At 32.3% G+C, this 22,296-nt stretch overlaps 1 protein-coding gene across 1 annotated transcript; it reads left to right on the forward strand.

Annotated features, from left to right (window-relative positions):
- The first annotated feature begins 532 nt into the window (after positions 1-532).
- Positions 533-10,271, forward strand: LOC133181008 (ATP-dependent RNA helicase glh-2-like). Its single transcript, XM_061315516.1, has 6 exons — positions 533-573; positions 2,422-2,490; positions 3,723-3,876; positions 4,745-4,957; positions 5,090-5,300; positions 9,878-10,271. Exons 2-6 carry the CDS (start codon positions 2,430-2,432, stop codon positions 9,890-9,892), a joined length of 654 nt encoding a protein of 217 aa, XP_061171500.1. The 5' UTR covers positions 533-573; positions 2,422-2,429; the 3' UTR covers positions 9,893-10,271.
- Positions 10,272-22,296: the final 12,025 nt, after the last annotated feature.

The raw sequence follows: 22,296 nt of genomic DNA on the forward strand, positions 1-22,296 counted from the left end.
GTCAATTTAAGTCAATTTAAGCAACATCTAATTATAGGCGTGTAAAAAGTACATTAAACACAAAAGGAGAATTTAGACATCTACATATATAGACGAGGAGTTCACGCACCTAAAAGACCCATTCTGATGAGAACAACTGTGGCATTTTTTTTCATACGGTCTGTTTCAATACACGTTTATCAATAGTTTTTCATAAAAAAAAAACATGTTATGTACTATTAAGCAGTAAACCAATTAGCACTATTAAACTGCCAGCTGGTCAAAAAAATTCTTCTATAGCATGTCATAAATATACATGTACGCCCAGTAACATTTGTAGTTAAGCGAGAATTCATTTTCAAATATTTTTTTCTTCAAAATTTTGACTTTACATATGTGCAGTGTGTAAAAATTAATTACTTTTTTCCAGAAAACCACATATTTGCATTAAAAGTTCATTAGAACTCATATTAACTACCGTAGAGCTCTCGTGACAATAAGACAATCTGAAAATAATGTGTTTTTATCTAATGAGTCATTAAATAAGCTGTAGCTCATAGAAATAACACTTAAATCAAGTGCCGGGGAAATCAGGTAAGTTTTATTTTTAAAGATCTTATTATGATAGAAATAATTAATTTAATTCAAAGGAAAAAAAAAAGGAGATGTAGAAAACATCTTCTGCACCAATTTGTTGTTGAAATATTTATGTAACTTTAATTATCATTGCTATTGAAGACGATTTATATAATACATTCTCTGTATTTTTTTTTTTTTCATATATGCATTACCTATTGAGTGACCTATTGGAATGTACTGTGATTTTCGACCTCTTGACCTTGAAATATGACTTTCTTTTCAAAAATTTTAAAGTAATACATAAAACTTTTCAATAAAAAAAAATTTGGTTTTCTTTTTGATTTCTTATGTGCAATACCTGTGACAAGATCTTTCTGAATTTACTATTGTTTTTTACCTTTAAGTTTGACCTACTTTTCATATATTTTAATCTTCGCCGTAGCTATTGTACCTGGAAAAAAAAAAAGCTTTCGTATTTTTACATGGTACATTGGGTCAAGATCTTTCCAAATGTACCTTTTTTTGGGTACCCCATGACTTTGAAGTTTGACCTACTTCTCTGAAAAAAAAAATTAACTTGTCTGCACCAGAAAATGTTACTTCAAAAATATACAACTTCTTTTTAAGCATAATGGATAAGCAAGACAGGACGGACAATTTAAGACAGTTACAATATGCCATTTGGTTTAATGCATTCCAGCCATTAAGACCTAGAAAGGGGGGGGGGGAACGCAATTCTCTGAATTTGCCTTTTTTATGAATATTTTCTAAACATATAACAGAATGGTTCATTGATTGTCGAAATAGATACAATTACTATTAAGGATACATAACATAAACAAAAGTTTGATGCATGGATTGATGTATATATTTTGACTGATTCTGATTAGAAATGACACAATAATCAATCCCTAAAATCTAAAGAAATCGTAAGTTTTCTTTGGTGCTTAGATATGCAACTTTGTGTCGTGTTCTATGTAATTCTATACAAAATTTTGCACACATTTTTAACATTTTGAAAAAAATCTTACAAAGTCTATGAGAAATATTGCTGATTTCTGGAAAAAAGTTTGTTTGTGTCTTTTATCCTTAAATGGAGCAAGGAAATATTTCCTAACCTTCAAATTCCCCAACATGCATGGATCGTCACACTGAAGATGATACATGTATATACCTTTCATCACCTTTCAAGGTTTTGCAATGTTGAATATGATTGGCTTTGAAAGTTTATTGTTCAAATTTTAAAATACTGAATTTCAAATGTTTATAGTAAATAAAAAGAAGAAGATATATACTACTAAAGACTAAGTCATGAAATTTATAAAGAATTTGTGTTTTCTAAACGGATAAAAATATATTTTATTATGTAAACATAAATGGATTACACAGAACAGAAGGCATTGCATTTGTATATAACATTATATATGATTAATAGGTACATAAATTCAATGAGTTGTATTTAAATAACACAAAAGAGTTACTTAAAAATTATTTAAAAGATTCCAAACAAGTAATGAGTCAGGAGAAGAAAAATAAGTAAGAAAAACATGAGATAGAACAATGCAGACACGTCATGTAGATATGTTTTGCACTCTTTGACAACACCCATTCCTCTGTAAACAGACACTACGACACAGATTTATAGTTTATCCCATAAAACCTTCAATAAAACAAGAAATTACAAGAAAAATCCCTCAGTAAATTCCTTCGAACTGCGATGATATGACCTATTTCTTGTCGTATTCATACAAGAAACAGCCCTATAGTAGACATGACAATTGTGTTCTTTTTCAGGAACGTTTTAATGATATGCTAATATTCAATTATGGTTAACGTGAGAATTAAAAGTGACTACTTTTTCAGCATTAAAAATGATCCAGGTACTGATTGTTCTCCTAGGTGTCGGTTTGACCAGGGGTCAGTTCTGGCCAGGTAGGTAATAATTATTAATGTGTCACTAAATTGCGTCATCATATATTTGGATTCAAAATGGAAATTTTATTATTAATTCAAAAGTGCAACTGTTGAATAGAAATTGAATTATAATTATTTTTCCATTAAATCATTTTATTCATATTTTATTAATGTTTCTTCCTTTTGTATTAAAATGTCACCGTTTTCGATTCGCTTTTAATTTTAATGAAAGAGTCAACGTAAATTCTCTTATTCTTCCAATTGTATTTTGAATATCCATATTCTTTGCGGAATGGTGCATGTTTGCAATTAAAATTTGCCTAAATAAATTATAATTTAGTCAACTTAATGCGAAAAAAGGTTTAAGTTCAAATAACCATATGAATACTATAAAATGAATTTAAAAAAAACAACTTGCAGAAAATAAAAGGCAAACTGGCATGTTTTGTAGATTTAGGTTCTTTCCCTTATACAGGGAAATGCACTATGTTTAATGTTTGCCAATAGAACACCTGACATGTGTTAACATGCAGTAATCTGAGGAATATAAAATGACAATTAACGCTCAGGGAAATATGCTTCCTGTCAATCTCGGCTTTGAAAGTCTTTCAAAACATTACACCAAATTACGAAACAAATTAATTTCATGATTCATGGACATATTGCGTGCTAAGCTCGGGGAAAACATTATCTTCATTAATCTAAAAAGTGGGAAGATGACATAAATGAGCAAATCTATCATTGATGCGAGAAGACAATGAAATAAAAAGAAATTAAGAAATTTCTTGAGCACGGTTTCATGTTTAACCTATGCCAAGTGCCACCCTTATGCCTTTTATTTTTTTCCTACCTTAAAAAAATTAGATCAGTTTTAATCCTACATGCAAAAGAAAGGTTTTCTTTCGGGGGAGAGGGGATCAAATTAAGGTTAAGATAAATCTGCCAAAGAGTTCTTGTAATTTACTTAATTATGATCAAATTGGAACAGTTGTTTAAATTTCCTTAAGGTGATAATACTAATATATTTGACATACTGCATATTGCTTTTACTCATTTTAACTGTGATTGCTGTGTATCTTAATACACATGTAATTAAATCTTCCTCTTTAAATACATTATTATGGAAAACTGTAAATGTAACCTTTATTTTCTAGAGTATTTATAGATATGTGTCCTGTTGTTAAATGATTTTTTGTGAAATTTTGTGTTAATACTTTTTAGATTGAATCGATTTCTTAAACTATTTTCAGGGGGGTTCAATCCATTTCGTATGTTAGATGGAGACTTTGGGCCTTTTGACCCACATGGAATTATGCAAAGAATGAGGAAAACTGACCTCAACAACTTTCCACCCGGAACCAAGAAAGTTTTTAAAGACAGAAATGGAGAAGGTGCCTTTTTTACGTGAGTGTCTAAATCAGTTAACACTTCCGTGCGTTTTATATCTCTAAAAGTGTGCATGCACATGACATGGAACCGATGAGGGGTGTGAGGGGTAGCCCTCCCAATAATTTTGCCTATGTATAGTATACTATAGAAAGCAAAGCCTCAATAATTTCGTCTGATGACTTTTTTTTTTGGCTTGTCAAAGAATTTTTGCTTGGTAGTGCCCACCCTAACTGAAAATGTTTGGTTTTATTTTTTTAAAGTTTTTTTTTCTGTATAGAGAATCTTATTTTTTTTTTCAGTTATATACGAGTAAACCATTTGTATTTGATACTTTATAGCAACATTTTCTATATTCTACCTTAGGCGCATAGTTGAGTGAAAAAAGATAGGTTATGTTTAACCGTTAAATGCAATAAGATTTAAGTTAGTTTTTTAAGTCTGTAAGTCTTGCCAAAATAACATCATACATGTACTTTCCACAATAGTTGCTCAATGTACTTGCTTAACTGGTGCATTTATTTTGTGATATTAACATATTGTCGTATCTTAAAGATCACACGACAAAGTAATGAAGGCCTCTGAGATATAAAAAAAAATACTATAGGTCTATAAGGAAAATCACTTGACAATAGCTGTTTAAACAACTTTCTTGACAGGATCTTGACCCTCGATATTCTCCTGAAGGTCAAGGACAATCAAGATTGTCACAAATTTTGTTTTCTCTACACATTAGTTTCGTCTCTCTGAATCCTTTAACTTTGGATTGAATACAGAACTAGATATAAAACTGATTTGTTTTTGAATATGTCAGGAAAATCAACGAAAAAAATGTTGAGATTCAAAATGGACAATTGACAAATTACTCTGGGGTACTTATATGTAGGAGTCCAAACGGAAACTCCGGTGGATTTGTCTTCAGCAGTGGAGGAGGCAGAGGTTTCGCCCTGGGCAGTGGTTTTGATGGTAGAGCTCCAGACACGGGGTTTGTAATGACGTCAGGTACTGGATCCCGTCCCCACATCTACGAGTTTGGACCTGGTCCAAAGGGGGAACGACGATTCTTTAAAGATGGAAACACACAAGGAACATTTTTCAGGTTTTCATTATTGTTTTATTTTTTCTTCTCTTATTTGGTTGCAGGTTTGATTTGCGTCTATATAGAGCTTATAGATTTATATATTTACCTTTTGTTAATTAATTAATTAATTTATTGCATAATAAATTTTAGAAGCGCAGATGGAAATTCTGAAGGTTTCACATTTACCAGCGGTAATGGACGAGGTTTTGCTATGGGAGGATCCAGTACTGGGGTTGGCCCTGAAGGTGCAATTGGAGGGGCCTCATTCACCGGTGGAAGTGCTGGTGTCGGAGCAGGCACCCCTGAAGCTGGAAGTTTTGCGTTCAGTGGTTCTTCCGCTGGAAGTATACCAAAAAAGAAGGTAGTCTTTGGCATTCCTCGTTTCAAAGGTGGAGATTTTTTCCACAATTTTTTCACTTTTTTTGAACAACTGAGTGGATATAAATTACTTTAAACATGATACTATTATCGGGGTGTTGACTGTTTGAAACAGTGGTCAAATTAAGCTATACATGTATGTACAAGCTTACGGCACTGTCGGGAAGAAGCTTAATAAAATAAGACTTTAAAACGCAAATGAAGTGATATTGTTAGAATTATTTCTTTGTATTCTAACAGAAAAAAATAAACTTTTATACATCCTCCACAGTATAAAATATCACGTTTAAGGTTATGTTGCAGTTTTGGTATGAAACTCTGCATGTCTACAACCAACATTTGATTCTACAAACCTGTTGTTTTTGTGTTGCTGATTGTATATACTGCATTTATATCAAAACTATATTGCATGTATGTGCTTTTTGTTGCTTCATGGAAATAAAATTTCAATATTTATAGGCTTTGCTCTGATTTATCTTAATCCGTTGATACAGCCATGCTTTCTGTCAGCACCATCAAAGTAACAATTGTCATGCATGTACTTGGTACTTTCATTATCAATTCGATCATTCTATGTCTAAAATGATGAATTGACTAATATATGTAGTGCACGTGTAATAAGTAATTGCTTTCACTCATCAATTTAAAGCTTTCTGGCATGAATTGTTTAACAGAGTTTGGATCAAAAGATTCACTTATTTTGAAATGAGGTAAAACTTAGAAGATTCTTCTTACAACCATGTGCTAATCATCTTTGATATTCCATCACTTTCTAGGGTACCCCCCCCCCCCCCGGTTCCTGTTTACTTCAAAGAAGTTTTTAAAATATGATAAAATCATTATTTCATATTTTAAAATAAGATTTGAAAACCTGAAATGATCAAAATGTTTAAATGGCTGGTGTTGGTAAATACAAACCCCTAGCTAGTTAGTTCTGACAAAACGGAAGTTGCATGGATGTTTTGATGATTTTGTACCGATCTGTTTCTGTCGGGGTGAAAGAATATTGATTTTACCAAATTTTTAAAGGTCATAGTACAGCCTTCCCTCTTCCTCCTTGTTCTCGGTCTGGTACTTTTGAAATGGTGACAATAATTCTTTTAATATATGTGCTGGTTAATTTCACTTTTGTTCATCTTTCCTTCATTCTGCACTTCCTGCTGTACAAAACGGTATTTTTATGATAGTCTCTTTTTCGGTTTAACTTTTAGAATAAATGATTTATAACATATTAAATTTTTGGTGTCCACATTTAAAGAAATTGCGCCCATGAATTTTGACAAATTCATAAAAATTGTATAGTGTTATGTTTGGCATGAGATACAAATTTGAAATTTCAGTGTACAATCCTATTCACTAGAATAAAATTGTAGGAAGGAAGATCGTCAAACTTTCCACTCTCTACATTTCTAAGATAAGGAAATCGTCAAACTTTAACCCTTCAATATAACAACATTTTTACATTGGTTTACTCTTAATAGCATTTGAATACAATGTATATAAATTTCAAGGTAAGGAAATTAAATATGATTGCATTTTTTTTACATTGATTTTCGAGGAGAGCCATTTATACACTTTTAATTATGATTAGTGAGAATAATTCTTCCTTTCTCATTGATGACAAGGGCATATTAATGAAGCCTCACCGAGCGCCTTCTGCCAAATATGTGCATTAAGACGGCCAATATGAGCGAGTGGGAGGAATCTGCCAAAGGAAAATGCTCATAAATAATTACATATTGTCACTTAGGTTTCTATAAATAAACATAATTATTGTCACTGTACTCATATTCTTATATGCATAATAACTTTATGAAATAAGATAACTTTTCGTCTTATTATCTTCGGATGTCTTTCTTTCATTGAATATTAACCCGAACTAAGAATCTTGAAACATTTCGAAGTTGTCTTTCATATTTATTAAATACTAAGTCTTGTTTATCAAACATGCAAACCTAAATTTCGTTCCAGTCTTACTGAAATGACCTCTGTCTCTCTCTCTCTCTCTCTCTCTCTCTCTAAAAGAGTTTATACATTAATAATTAAATCTGATTGTAACCGCCATTTGATTGGATAGAAAAATTAATTTATAGATGACGTATTTTCAGGGTTTTAGTAGACAAAAACGGATTGAAATAAAGTACAATATCTTCATAAAAATTGTTCTTTGAACAAAATAACCATATGATAAATCAATATAAAAATTTAATGTTTTACTATTTGAAGAAAATATGCAAGAATAAAGGATTATGTATGATTGCAGAGGACATTCGGTCTGAATATTTTTTTAATATTTTTTTTTTCTTACTACATTCTTCTGAAAATTAAGATTCTGTGCATTTCCTTAATATTATTATGCATGTTTAATATCATGTATTATTTCAATTAATTGAATAGCAAGCAATGAAGAATATCAAAATATACACAAAACACATTTCAGTCAACATATATCTCAATATTTGGATCATTGACCTAATAAACTTTAATACAAGCAGAAGAAAGGCAATATAACTAATCCGAGGCTATAAATAGTTAAGAGTTTCTTTTATTTGTAATTTTGAAATATTAGATTAGAAATGGATAAAATTTAGAAAAGTGACAGAGGAAATTCGGACTGGAATAGATAACAAGTTTATTTTTCAAACTTAAGTTATTCAAATTATTTCTACTTCAGTTTCATTACATTTTCCAGATAGTTTTGCTTCTCGTTGTGCTTTGTAAAAAAAGAAAATATTGGTCTTAGTTTTAAAAAAAATGACTGAGGTAATTTCCGAGAAATACTCAGTGGTCACTAGCCTAGCATGAAAAGTAGGTCATTGACCTAGTTACTTGAAAATGAATAATTGTCTGACGTCATGGCGTCAGACAGTACTAGATTCAGCCAAGGCTTGTCAGTCAAGTCGTTCAATAGAATTCTTGTGATAACTTGATCTTGGAAACTTCATACTATCTTAACTATCAACTTGAGAGCATGAAGAGTAAACACCCAAACAAGCCAGAGTATTGAAGCTGATCTGTCATTATTATCACATTATACATTACAGGTTGCATAACATTTGGCCATTCTTGAATGCATCATTCATGTCCAGCAAAGCAGAAATGAATGAAGCTGGTCAGGTCAACACTTGTCGATTATCTTTATCAGATTAACTAATGGATGTTTAATTTGAATGCATACTGAGTCTCTCTATCTTTAGAATTTTTATAAATCTACACATATTCATAACTTGCAGACGTTTCTTAATTATCAAAATTGTTCACCAGTTGATGTTTAGATTTTTATGTGTTGTAGTTTTTCTTTCAAAAGCACTGGTTATATTTTTTTTATCCATGAACAGGCCCGTTGGAAGAAATTTCAGAAATTTTCTGTTTAAGATGGACACCAATCTAATTAAAATTAGATGTTAGATCCGCTCGCATACTCGCTACACTCGTTAGTGTAGCGAGTATGCGAGCGGATATAACATCTAATTTTAATTAGATTGAGATGGACACTATCAAGTTATCAGAAGTTAAATATAAATTACATGATTTAGGAGATCCAATCATAAAATATAGCTATGTATAAATCGGCATAAATAGGGGGGCACTCCCCCTCCCCGGCCGGACCCTACGTCCATAAAAAAGGAAATTACAAGTATAAATATAGTGTATATGGAATAAATTCATGTCCAAGTTTAAATTTATGCTGATGCTACTGATTTAAACTTTTATTGTTTCTTAGCAAAAGAATTCGTTTCATTACTCAGAGTCACGTTGATTACACTGGATTTAACTTTTCTTGATTCTTCGCGTAAAAATAAATTTGCTCAGGTCAGACAAGCTTTTTAGGAAAGCTAATACTTGTAATATATTAATGATAGGTCTACAATGTATAATAGGTGGTCTTTCATTTCTATCAGTGAAATTTTAAAAGCGTATTTAACTGCCCCAACCTCGCAGCAGAAATATAACTCACAGAAAAAAATATTGAGCTACAGTGCCTCCCATAAAATAAAAACTGCATTGCGCACAGAAAGCTGCGCTCGGTTCTGGATTTGTTTCTCCTTACTCAAGTGCACAAAAGCTCACTTAGATCTTTATTAACTTCTCTCGTAGTTGACATCTGCACGAATTCGTTCGACCGAATTGTCTTGCCATCCAAAATGGCTACAGATCTACAGCTAGTCCCAACCCACAGGCGCCTGACGTTTTTAACCTTTCTTTCCATAAATAAAAAATCCCCAACACTATAGTATGGGGGATTTTTTATTTATGGAAAGAAAGGTTAAAAACGTCAAGCGCCTGTGCCTCAACCCAGGTTATACAGTATAACCTGGTGGTAGCTATTCAATTCATTTATTAACAACGTCAAGTGAAAGACTCCAATATAATTCAGAATCCTACACAGATATTCAAATTATTTGCATGACTTTCATTGAATTCTGCATGTGCTTTTATCATATGCTTAGAACTTAGTGTTTCTTTGGGATTTTATGTCTGCACTAGCTATCTTTGATCATAATTATAAAGCAATAAGATTATGTGATATTTATTAATGACTTAAAACTCTTTTTACAGACAAAAAAGGTTTAAAAGAGAATACTAGAGAAAGGAAAATCTTCTAAAGAAGGATATATTTGTGCTTAGTGTTCAAAACACACTGAAATTAAAGAAAGTGATCAACTGCAAAATGTAATTACATATTATTTATATAATATACTATACTATGTACATATTTTATTGTTATGCGGGTCACATGTTGATTAGCTAATTCTAACATTGGTACCGTTAAAAGATTAACATAAGAGGGATGGTTAAAGATGTACACATAATTTACAATTAAATTGGGAGAGGACTATCTAAGTTTTTAGAACTTGTGTCCAATCCCTTTGACATATTGTCAATAAAATATGTTCAAAACATTTAATTGAAGGGTATTTGCAATTTTTAAGTAAAAGTTATTCGACCTACATTATTTCTTTGTTTTCTTTATTATACCTCATTTCTAATGCACAAATCTCTCCCTAGAAACTCGTAACTACTATACTGACCAGTAAGAAATAAACCCAGCGGTCATTATTTGAGTATAAAGAGGAATGGTTTACTGGAAGCCATGTACGAAATGAAATAGTGTAGTAAATTTACCTTCCAAACAATATTGAGAGCCGTAACAGTTGTTAGACGTTTTATTCCATATATACAATGTATTCAAGTATGTCTGCTTCTACATTAAAGCTTACATAGTGTATTCATAATGTAGAAACAAATTTAACATTGAAGCTAATAATTAAAAAGGAATAAAATGAAGTAAAAAAAAAAATCTAGAAATTCAGTACAAATTAATCAGTTTCAATAACAGCTATCAGTTCTTGTAACAGTTATCAGTTGTTATTATAATAACAGCTATAAGTTGCAATAGCAATTATCATGACGCTAACATTTTTAACCTACTGATGAAAGAATATATATAAATTGATTCATCATCATTCATAAAGAAACAATCAGCGAAGAAGACATAATTATGAAAAAGGTGATGATCTCGAACAGTGATCGATCTAAAAAAAAAAAAAAAATCAACAAACAATACAAATCTGTGAACAGGGCATGAAACACGGACTCCCGGAAATTCCAAAGGTAGGATCAGGTGCCCAGGAGGAGTGAACATCCCCTGTTGACCGGTCACACCCGCTGTGAGCCCTATGTATCGAATCAGGTAGACGGAACATTCCGTAGTCAAATTTAGAATAAAAACGAAGGCCTAACAAATGGTATGAAGTACGTCAGCAAAAATGCGAACCAATGATAGGTTTTATTTGCTAATAAGGTCATTATAACGACCATAAAATTTTGAAAAGTTGACTTTAAATGACGTTGTTGAAATCCTTGTAACATCAACTTATCTGTCAGTAGCCTGCCTCAGTAGCGTATATGATACAATAAAAGTAAAACCATTTGATACAAATAAGATAATGAAAATTTATCATAATGTAGTTGATTGAAATTTTATACTTATATTGAAATATATTTAATTTATAGAAATTTACTTACCTTGTCATTGGTCATTTGCAAAATTATTTTGTTAAAAACATTCTGATTGTACACACAAGTACTCTGAAGTTGACATTAAAAAGATGCTTGAGTTTCTGATTGACAATATCTATGTGGTTTTTAGAGACCAGATCTTCTAACAATCTATTGGAATTCCCATGGGTACCAATTGTGCCCCGTTATTAGCAGATCTTTTTTTGTATTCATATGAAGCAGAATTTGTCCAAAATCTTATACGTGAAAAGAAGAAAACACTTGCTGTGGCCTTCAACTCGACATTTAGATATACCGGTATCGACGACTTGTTGTCAATTCACAATGGTTATTTCCATTCTTATGTCGATACGATATATCCTGGTGAGCTTGAGATAAAAGATACCACAGAGTCTGACACATCTGTTTCATATTTGGATATTTTACTTGAAAAAGACGTTAATGGTAATCTAACAACCAAGCTTTATCATAAACGTGATGAATTTAATTTTTCAATCGTCAACTTCCCTTACTTACGCAGCAATATACCTTCATCACCTGCATACGGGGTTCATATCTCTCAGTTGGTTCAATACGCAAGAGCATTTTCTACGTATGTACAATTTCTAAAACGAGGTAAATTATTGACAAACAAGTTGATGGAACAAGAATATCAGCAGTCTCGTTTAAAGTCATCATTTCGTAAGTTCTATGGTCGATACAATGACCTTGTCAGCAAATACAATTTATCATTGAGTCAAATGCTGACTGACGTTTTTCATGCTAATTGTTAGACCATTATTTACACACTGAATTGTCGGATTTTTCAGTTATTTCCCGATCATGACAAGGAGCACAAGGCGGGTGTGACCGGTCGGCAGGGGATGCTCTGTGGCGACGCACTTTGAAAAAATTATCACTTTGAAAAAAATTTTCAAAGTGCGTTAAAATTGGGACAAAATCAAAGTGCGTTAAGAGTGCACATCAACATTTTTTACCATGGAGACAATTAACGCACTTTGAAAAAATACGTATAAAACAAAAATTCTGGACTTAGATTTTAGTAATAGAAAGCATTAATTTGTTATATTTCTTCCGAAAAACTGATGAATTGATCTACCCTCATCGAGAACGAGGAGAAGACAGGTAGAAAGTCCCTCAGCCTAACTCTCTATATTTCCTACACAAATATATGTATTTACTTAACTGGTATGTCATTGATATTATTTCTCTCAATAAATTTGAGCTAACGTAGAATAGATGAAAAAATTGAGATAAGCTTTCCTGAAAAAAAAAATACGCACTCTATTATATTAAAGAAGAGAGCCGCATAACCTTTTTTTAAAATGTATTCACAATGATTCCTCAGAAAAAGGCATTTACATGGTAATTAAAACATGTTATTTGACATGTCTAGCGTTTTTATGATATCAAATTACAGATTTAGAAGTAATCTGACTGCATAACTTTTTTGAGAAAAAGTTATGTGAACGAGGTAAAAATTTCAGTCGAGTGAATAATGTGGCTAAGGTTTATTTTCTTACTATCAAATAAATGAGTCAACCATTGTTTCATATATGTTCACAATAGATAGATAGATAGATGAATATGATAGAAAGATAGATGAGAGAGAATTTTCATGGTATGGAAAAATCATAGTTGCTCTCTTTTCTCTAAGAAAAACGAGATGCTTTAAGTCACTTATCGACCCTACATCTACCAAACTTATTAGAGACTGGATAAAATTTTAAAAAGAAAAGAAGAAACGAAACTGTGCTATTAAACAACCATTCCTCCATTATTTCTAAAAGACCCATTTCCCTTTTATAACAGTTACGAGAACCTATGGAAACAAGACAACTCCTCAAAATCTTTAAAACGTCTATATCCTGACGTCATCATCGAAAAGTTATCCAACCAGGTTCAGATAATTATTTATCATACCTAAAATTTGCAAGAATATGACCAAGCCGTGCACATTTTTTTTTTGCAAACTTTGAAATTTTTTTTTTTCAAAGTGCGTTAACGTGGTTCCAAAATTAACGCACTTTGAAATTTTTTTTCAATGTGCGTAATTTTTCAAAGTGCGTTGTAACAATGCTCACTCCTCCATGGCACCTGATCCCACTTCTGATGTTTTGGAGGTCCGTGTTTGCTCTGCTCCTTTTTTGTATTGTTTAATGGACTTTTGAGTTTGAATACTGTTCGTTATCTCCATATATTTCATACTAGTTTTTTTTTTTTAATCTTTTATAACTAAAACAAAGATGAAAATGGGGAACATGATCATGATTTGTCAATAATACTATTAAATAAAATATACATGTATTCAACACATGTATTACTTTATTTTAAGATTTTAGTCTTGAACAATGAGGTTTAACTGATAAGACAAAACGCTTTCTCCTGGGGTAATACAATTCAATATTTATTTCTGAATATCATTTTATCAGACTGACCTGAGGAATTTCTTTGCTGCATCACTAGCACTAATTCTATGAAACTGAAATTTCTCAAAAACCGTATTATAAGAGATCAAAGCATCTATACTGAATTACCTGTTAGCTGTTGACAGATCCCCACTATCTGCCATGACATATCTCTAAGTTTGCCATCTACGTATTCACCTTGGTGATGGTGCAGATAGGCAAACAGCTTATCAAAGTGGCTGTATTTGGGTTAACACGATGGTAGCACAGACTGAGAGAAATGAAGCATGACAAATGAATCGGGGTCAATTGGAGTTGAAAAACGGTGTTTTTCATTTTACAAAATCCTGGTTTCTAGAACTCCTCTTACATTTTTCATGCACAGTAGTAATTTTATCTTTTGCAAGATGATTGGAAGTATTCTGTAGGTGTGTAATGAGGTTTTGGGATTTTCATTTTTCACCCTGGGAGCCAGATGGAGGTAAAGAAAACGACTTTTCTAAATACAAAAAACTGGTTCCTAAAATTCCTCTTACATTTTATGAAGGAGGAATTTCATCGTTTGCAAGATGATTGGGAGTGTCCTGCAGATGTGCAATAAGGTTTAGGAATTTTCATTTTCAACCTGGGGGTAAAATGGCAGTCAAAAAACGTTGTTTTTTTGTTTAACAAAAACTTGGTTCCCAAAACTCTTTTTACATTTTACACAATAGCCATCTCATCTTTTGCAAGATGATTGGGGGTGTTCTGTAGATGTGCAATAAGGCTTCTGAGTTTTCATTTTCACCTTGGGGTTAATGGGGTCGAAAAACGTTGTTGGTTTTTTTTAAACAAAACCCTGGTTCCCAGAATTCCTCTTGCACTTCACGCAGTAGCCATTTCACTTTTTGCAAGATGATTTGAGGTGTCCTGGAAATGTGCAATAAGGTTTTGAAAGTTTCATTTGGCCTTAGGACCACATTGGGGTCGAAAATGACGTTTTCAAGTTTCAATTGTGGCTGATTTTCTTTCTTCTTCATCTTCTTTTTACACAGATTTTTTTTCTTAACCTCCTTCTTTCAGAATTTATTTCATCGCAATCTTTAATTTCAGACCGGTATTGAATTTATTATCTGAAATACCAACGTGAGAGGCCCATTATCATATGCTCACCTGTGGCTGGGTTCCTAGATTGCATTTCACTAAGCATGTGATAAAGGATTTTGAAAACACAATTTATACTCAATTTCATACATGTATACATATTTCACGTAAATTAAAGAATAACTTTTGTGGCTTCTTCGCTACTCAGATACAAGGGAGTTAGCGTACATTCATAGACAAACACGTATACGTGCTTGTATAACCGTCTTATGAACCTTATTAACATCTTATGAGTTTCTAGTTTAAATTATAGTGCATTTTCTGGCATTAACTCTGGAGGTCACATTCTTAACAGACCTCTGGACATACCAAACATAAATTAACTGCAGTTAACTATAGATTACTAAAGTATTTTGATTTTCAATTGGTTTGAAAATTATGTGTTTGTGGCAGTGATATATATGTAAATCAGCAGTAAGGGATAACGAGGTTTTACAAGCAATTATAATCAAGTAAAATGTCAGAGAAATGTCCATTGCAATAAGTAACCCCAAAATACGTTTATTGGCATTTTGTCAATAAAATATGTTCAAAAAATGAATATCGTTCATAATCAGTTATAGTATATATGTATATGTACTGTGAGTAAGTTAAACTTGATCATCACGATACACGATAACAAGTGCGATACTTAACAACAAAAATTGAAATTTTCTTACCATAAAATGTAGATTATGTAGATTATAGAAAACGGGTTGAATCTTTAAAACGTAATGCTGTTCTTCTATAATGGATATATATGCCAAAACAGTTTTGTATGAAAAAACACACAGTTTGAGACCCGTTAGGACCGAAAATTGTCTGAAACTGTCAGACTTATATGACACATATACCGAACTTAAAACATACTTATTTGAATTTCATTTGTTGATTAAGCTAAGATAGCCTGATATTTTAACAAAAGAAAATATTAATGACCAAGCAAGCAATTCTTTCAATAATGTGTTCTTGATTGAAAACTGCTAAGTATACATGTATTTTGTATCAGCTACACATTTGTAGGTATTTGAAGTTATTTGATCGTTTAGAATGGAGAGTAGGGATGAAATTTTCCTTACATAAAACGTGCTTAGTGCTTAAAGCAATGCATTGGATTATGACACAGTCTAGTGAATGTTATTTTGGGACTGGAAAGGAAAATGCAGATAGCGACTTTGATTTGAACTGAACAACACAGAGAATAAAGAAGATGCTGAAGGTTTATTAATTTCTAATTACAGACTTCGAGAATAATCTCATAAAAAAAATGGATATTTTTGTCCCCCGATTTCACTGAAAGTGGGGGATATTAATTTGGGTCTGTCTGTCCGTCCATCCGTCTGTATTTCTGTCTGTCTGTAACGCTTTCGTTTCCGCGCGATATCTCGAGAACCCTTTGAGCTTTCGCAATGATATTTTGCATAGCAACTCCCTATGGTCTAAAGAAGAACCCTATTGATTTTGAGGTCAAAAAGTCAGAGGTCAAGGTCATAAATTCATAAATTCTGTCTGTTTTAACACTTTCGTTTCCATGCAATATCTCGAGAATCCTTTGAGCTTTTGCAATGAAATTTTACATAACAACTCCCATTTGGCTTAAGGAAGACCTCTATTGATTTTGAGGTCAAAAGGTCAGAGTTCAAGGTCGTAAATTTATACATTCCGTCTGTGTGTAACACTTTTGTTTCTGGGCGATATCTCAAGAAGCTTTTGAGCTTTTGCAACGAAATATGATATACCATAACTCCCTAGGGCCTCTCTCACCCCTCTCAAAGTGTCCCGCCCTGTTTTTTAATTATTATTTACATGTATTGTATTAAAAGTCGCATGATACTTTTTTTAGCACAGGGGCTTGTGGAGAGTTATTACGTATAATACAGGTTGTCGGCGGACATTATATTCTTATTACATCTATTAGAACTGTTTAGTAAAGGCTAAATTAGACACCATGTATTGATTAAAATTTTGACAATATCAAACGTCAATATAAACATTATATGTGAGTTAATGTTTGCATTTAATTTGCTGTATAACCAAGTGCCTCCGTGGTCTAGTGGTATGTTGCTCGCTTAGCAAGCGAGAGGCACGGGTTCAATCCCCGGACGATTCTCTGGGGTTTTTTTTAATTTTTTTTTTTTTTTTTTTTTTTTTTTTTTTTGATTTACTAAATGATACTATTCAACATGTGAAATGAAAAAGTTATGATGTCTGGCGTGTGCAAACTCATAAAATCATCATTACAGTGTGATAAATATTCTGTATATTAAAAATAATCTTCTATACACATATTAAAGAATAAGCAATGAAATCTTTATATTCATATTGGTTTTTCTTTAAATTTGCTTTAATATACATGTATACATTTAATAATTCTACAAATACAGGGGGCGGTGTGACCCCCCCCCCCCCCCGAACTACACATGCTCTTCTTTTTTTCCCTAAGCGGGGGACACAAATTCTCTGAATTAGCTTGTTTGTAATGTAACCAAAGTAGATCTATTACAGTTGTATATGATAAAATGACAGATATACCAGCCAACTCTGCTTTTTGCGATAAACTACATTTAATTAGGAGTATTCAACTCAGATAAAAGAATTTCTGAACTTTTAACCTAAATAAAAACATTGTTTGATAATTGAATTACAAATTCAGGGGCTCGTGTTTGAATATGGATAATGAATTAGGAAGTAGCCAATCAAATAAAAGAACTATGAAATTACAAGAAAGATTACCCAGTAAGCCCATTACACTTGAAGAGTAAAACATTGTTAAATATTCCTTATTTAATCTAAAAAAAAATAATTTTAAAAAAGCATGAATGTAAGCAAATAATAATTCATTTGTAGTATCACACAAAATTCTGGTAATGAAAGCTGCATAATCGAGTATATACACACAAAAGAAAACATAGCAAAACAAAAACAAAATAAATGAAACTATTCCATTTTCTGCACTTTAATCTACATGTGTAATCTAAGTAGTATGAAATTTACAAAAGTACAGATACACATATTGTTCATATACACAACTAATGCTACCTGTATCTCTAACCGTTATCAATGATGAACTCCCGTGCCTGTTTGATCCAGTCATCTAGTGGGGCTGATCAAAAGTCATCTCTGTATCTCTCCGTGTAAATTACAGTTACATGTGATCATGTCTTGATTTTTTTTAATATAATTTGTAATATTTATCTATATTCATAATGAAATTCATTGGAATAATTTACATCTTGTCAATTCTAGGTAAGTGCAAGTCATAATTTTCTTCCTCTCTCACATAGGGACTGGTAACATGCGATGCTTTATTTTACGTAACCCCTGGATCACGTAAAATCAAGCAATATATATTAAAAGTCACTTTGCTCTCCAAATATCCAGTTTGTAGTTGAAAAAAAAAAACTGATAGTTTTCCTTATGCAAAGATAATTAATCATCGTGCACTTTAAAGTTTAATATTTGTGTTGTAGATCTATTTAAAGTATTTTGAAATCGCGAAGAATTAAATGTTACCCATTTAAAAAAAACCACCCAGACTATGGTTTGCAGTAACTTTTACTACAGGACTTGTCAATTACAGAACTTCAATAATTGTACATACGAGTAGAATTTGTAAGCAGAAATCTGCCCCCCTGATACGACATTACACAAACAGTAGATAGATATGAATACAAATTACCTGCACTTATCTATAAACATAATTTAATTTACAGTGCTCTAAAGTATCTTTATTGTTGTGTTATATCAACATTGATATTCTTCTTTTCCTAATTTCATATCTGTACTTCACTGATTGCTAAGTGTAAATCGATAAAATGTTGATTTTCTGTAACATGTGATCCTTTGTTCTTTCCTCAAATCAAATCAACTTATCTAAAGACCCATAATTTAGAAAAGCTATACTCAATGTCAATTGTCTATATACTGTTAAATTAAAAACAAAGAAGATGGGTGAACAAGGAGAGCGAAATGCCTATTCTGCTACAAATAAAACAAGAGGCCCAAGGGCCTTAACGGTCACCTGAGTATAATACAACAATTTAGAAGTTAAATACACTGATAGTTGAAGCTTTGTTGCCCTAAAGCAAGAGAAGTAGGAAGATCAGGATCAACAAAATAATTAGTCTAGCATTCAGTATCAACTCATAAATTAAGTTCTAATCTGTCCCCCACTTAACACTATGCAGACTATTAACAAACTATTAGTCCTTCTGTACTATTTTTAAACCCATATTAAGACCTCTAGCATTGACCTCTCTTATGGTCTTTGAAGAACTTTTAATAAGATAAGTTGTTTTTGTCTCATTTTTATTTATCTATTACTTACAGGTCTACCTGTTTATTAAAACTAAGAAAGTACTTTTTTAATTATACGATAAACATTCTTGCATAATTATCTTATTCTATTAACCTTTCAAATACATTATTTACAGTGATTAATTATCAAAGGTGAATGGAAAAGGGGAATAACTTCTCTCAGTAGAATACAAATTAATAGAGCCCTGTCCAGGACCAGAATGCTTAGACCAATGGTCCAGATGTTTAAAAATCTGGTAGAAATACGCTTACTCATATCATTTAAACTTTTACTCAGTTTGCTTCCAATATGCCCAGAAGCAGAGAAGAATTTCACAGGTACAATGCATTTTCACTACAGATTCAACAAAGCCTTACCCTAACACCAGAACCCAAGACCAAGGGTCAAGAAATTTACAAATTTGGAAGAGTTACCCTCATCATCATAACTATGGACTTCAAAGAATTAACACTTTTCCACTATATTATCAAAAGCCCCCCCCCCCCCCCCTCGGTATGCCAGAACCCCTGACCCTAGGACCACAAGATTTAAAAATTCTGTTCGAAGCTCCCATTTTCCAACACTAAGGAGCAGACAGGATTAATTAATGATTAATAGAATTAATGCTTTTTCACTATATAATCAATAGAGCCCCCCCCCCCTCCTCAAGAACCCCAAAAACTGAGGCCATATATTTAAAAATTTTGGAAGAGGCATCCTTGTCTATCATAATCATGCACTTAGTTTGTTTATATAATCTCCAGTAGCAGAGAAGAAGATTTTCAAAGAATCAATGCATTTTCACTATATAATCTATAGAGCCCTGCCCTAACACCAGAACCCCTGACCCTGGGGCCATGAAATTCACAATTTTTGAAAAGGCATTCTTATGCATCATAACCATGCACTTAGTTTGTTTAAATAATCTCCAGTAGCAGAGAAGAAGATTCTCAAAGAATCAATGCATTTTCACTATATAATCAATAGAGCCCCGCCCTAATACCAGAACCCCTGACCCTGGGGCCAAGAAATTCACAATTTTTGAAAAGGCATCCTTATGCATCATAACCATGTACTTAGTTTGTTTAAATAATACCCAGGAGCAGAGAAGAAGATTTTCAAAGAATTAAAGCATTTTCACTATATAATCAATAGAGCCCTGCCCTAACACCAGAACCCCTGTCCCAGGGGCCATGGCTTTCACAATTCTGGAAGAGGCCCACCTCCTCATCTTAACTATGTACTTAGTTTATCACCTTAATGCCCAGGAGCAGAAGAGAAGATTTTCAAAGAATTAATGCATTTTCACCATATAGTTGATAGAGACCCGCCCTAACACCAGAACCCCTCACCCTGGGGCCATGAAATTCACAATTTTGGAAGAGGTACTCTTGCTCATCATAACTATGTACTACTTAGTTACTTTATTTAATATCCAGAAGCAGAGAAGAAGATTTTCAAAGAATCAATGCATTTTCACTATATAATCTATAGAGCCCCACCCTAACACCAAAACCCCTGACCCTGGGGCCATGAAATTCACAATTTTTGAAAAGGCACTTTTGCTCATCATAACTATGTACTTAGTTACTTTATTTAATACCCAGGAGCAAAGAAGAAGATTTTCAAAGAATTAATGCATTTTCACTATATAATCTATATAGCCCCACCCTGGGGCCAGAACCCCTGACCCTGGGGCCATGAATTTCACAATTTTGGAAGAGGCACTCTTGCTCATCATAACTATATACTTAGTAACTTTATTTAATACCCAGGAGCAGAGAAGAAGATTTTCAAAGAAATAATGCACTTTCACTATATGATCTATATAGCCCCACCCTGGGGCCAGAACCCCTGACCCTGGGGCCATGAATTTCACAATTTTGGTAGAGGGCTCCATGCTTATTACAATGATGCCAACAGTTTGACTGCTTGATGTCCAGGAGTAAAGAAGAAGATTTTTAAAGATTGCATTAATTTTGGTGGTTTTAGCCCCACCCCTCAGGCCCCAGGGGGGCAGGGATCATGAAATTCACAATTTATGTTCCCCTTTACCCATAGATGCGATATACCAAATTTGGTTGAAATTGGTTGAGCGGTTTTAGAGAAGAAGTTAAAAATGTTCAAAAGTTAACGCACGACGGACGACGCACGACGACGGACAAAAACAGATAGCAATAGGTCACCTGAGTGACTCAGGTGACCTAAAAAGTGAAAAATTAAATTTCAAATATGACAAATTTTCTTTGATATTTCATTTAATGTTAACGTATACTTTATGTAAAATCTCCACAAATCGCAACAATCTCACGAAGATTGAAATTATTCATCTATGAAATAGCATACATTACGGAAGCCCATTTAGGACCTATCAAAAAAAATTTCAAATTCGATATAACGAATTGTAGAATTTGTTAAAACAAATTTAATTCGTTATAACAATTTCTTTGAATTCGTTATAACAAATTTAATCTGTTATAACAAATTTGTTGAATTGGTTTTAACGAATTCAAAAATTTGTTATAACGACTTAAATTCGTTTAAATGAATCCTAAAATTTGTTATAACAAATTTAATTCGTTATAACAAATTCAAAAATTTGTTGTAACGAATTAAATTCATTAAATCAAATTCAACAATCGGGGCCTATAGAAAAATATGTATGAATTCGATATAACGATTTGTCGAATTCATTTTAACGAATTTAAGTCGTTATAACAAATAAGAGAATTCGTTTTAACGAATTTAATTCGTTATAACAAGTTTCAGAATTCGTTATAACGAATTTAATTCGTTTTAACAAATTTTTGAATTCGTTATAACGAGTTCAATAAATTTGTTATAACAGATTAAATTCGTTATAACGAATTCAAACAAACTGTTATAACGAATTAAATTTGTTATAACAAATTCGACAATTCGTTATATCGAATTCAAAAATATTTTTTGATAGGTCCTAAATGGGCTCCGTACATACATACAACAAAAATGATCAATTCTTCATAGGGTGAATTCACCATGCATCGGACACCCTCGCACTTCAAAAGATCTAGCGATATCGCTACCCACCGAATATTATCAAAATGGAGCTTCACATGTAGTATGTGGTTAAAAATATTATTTTTTGA

Source organism: Saccostrea echinata, unplaced genomic scaffold (genome assembly GCF_033153115.1).
Source record: "Saccostrea echinata isolate AGI-Se365-2 ecotype Australia unplaced genomic scaffold, CSIRO_AGI_Sech_v1 ptg000008l, whole genome shotgun sequence".
NCBI classification, from domain to species: domain Eukaryota; kingdom Metazoa; phylum Mollusca; class Bivalvia; order Ostreida; family Ostreidae; genus Saccostrea; species Saccostrea echinata.

Bases quoted from the DNA above. Each gene is read 5' to 3' on its own strand.
- LOC133181008 (XM_061315516.1), top strand. From the start codon at position 2,430: ATGATCCAGGTACTGATTGTTCTCCTAGGTGTCGGTTTGACCAGGGGT. The intron at 2,491-3,722 runs GTAGGTAATAAT...AACTATTTTCAG, and splicing joins CAGGGGTCAGTTCTGGCCAG to GGGGGTTCAATCCATTTCGT. The intron at 3,877-4,744 runs GTGAGTGTCTAA...ACTTATATGTAG, and splicing joins GGAGAAGGTGCCTTTTTTAC to GAGTCCAAACGGAAACTCCG.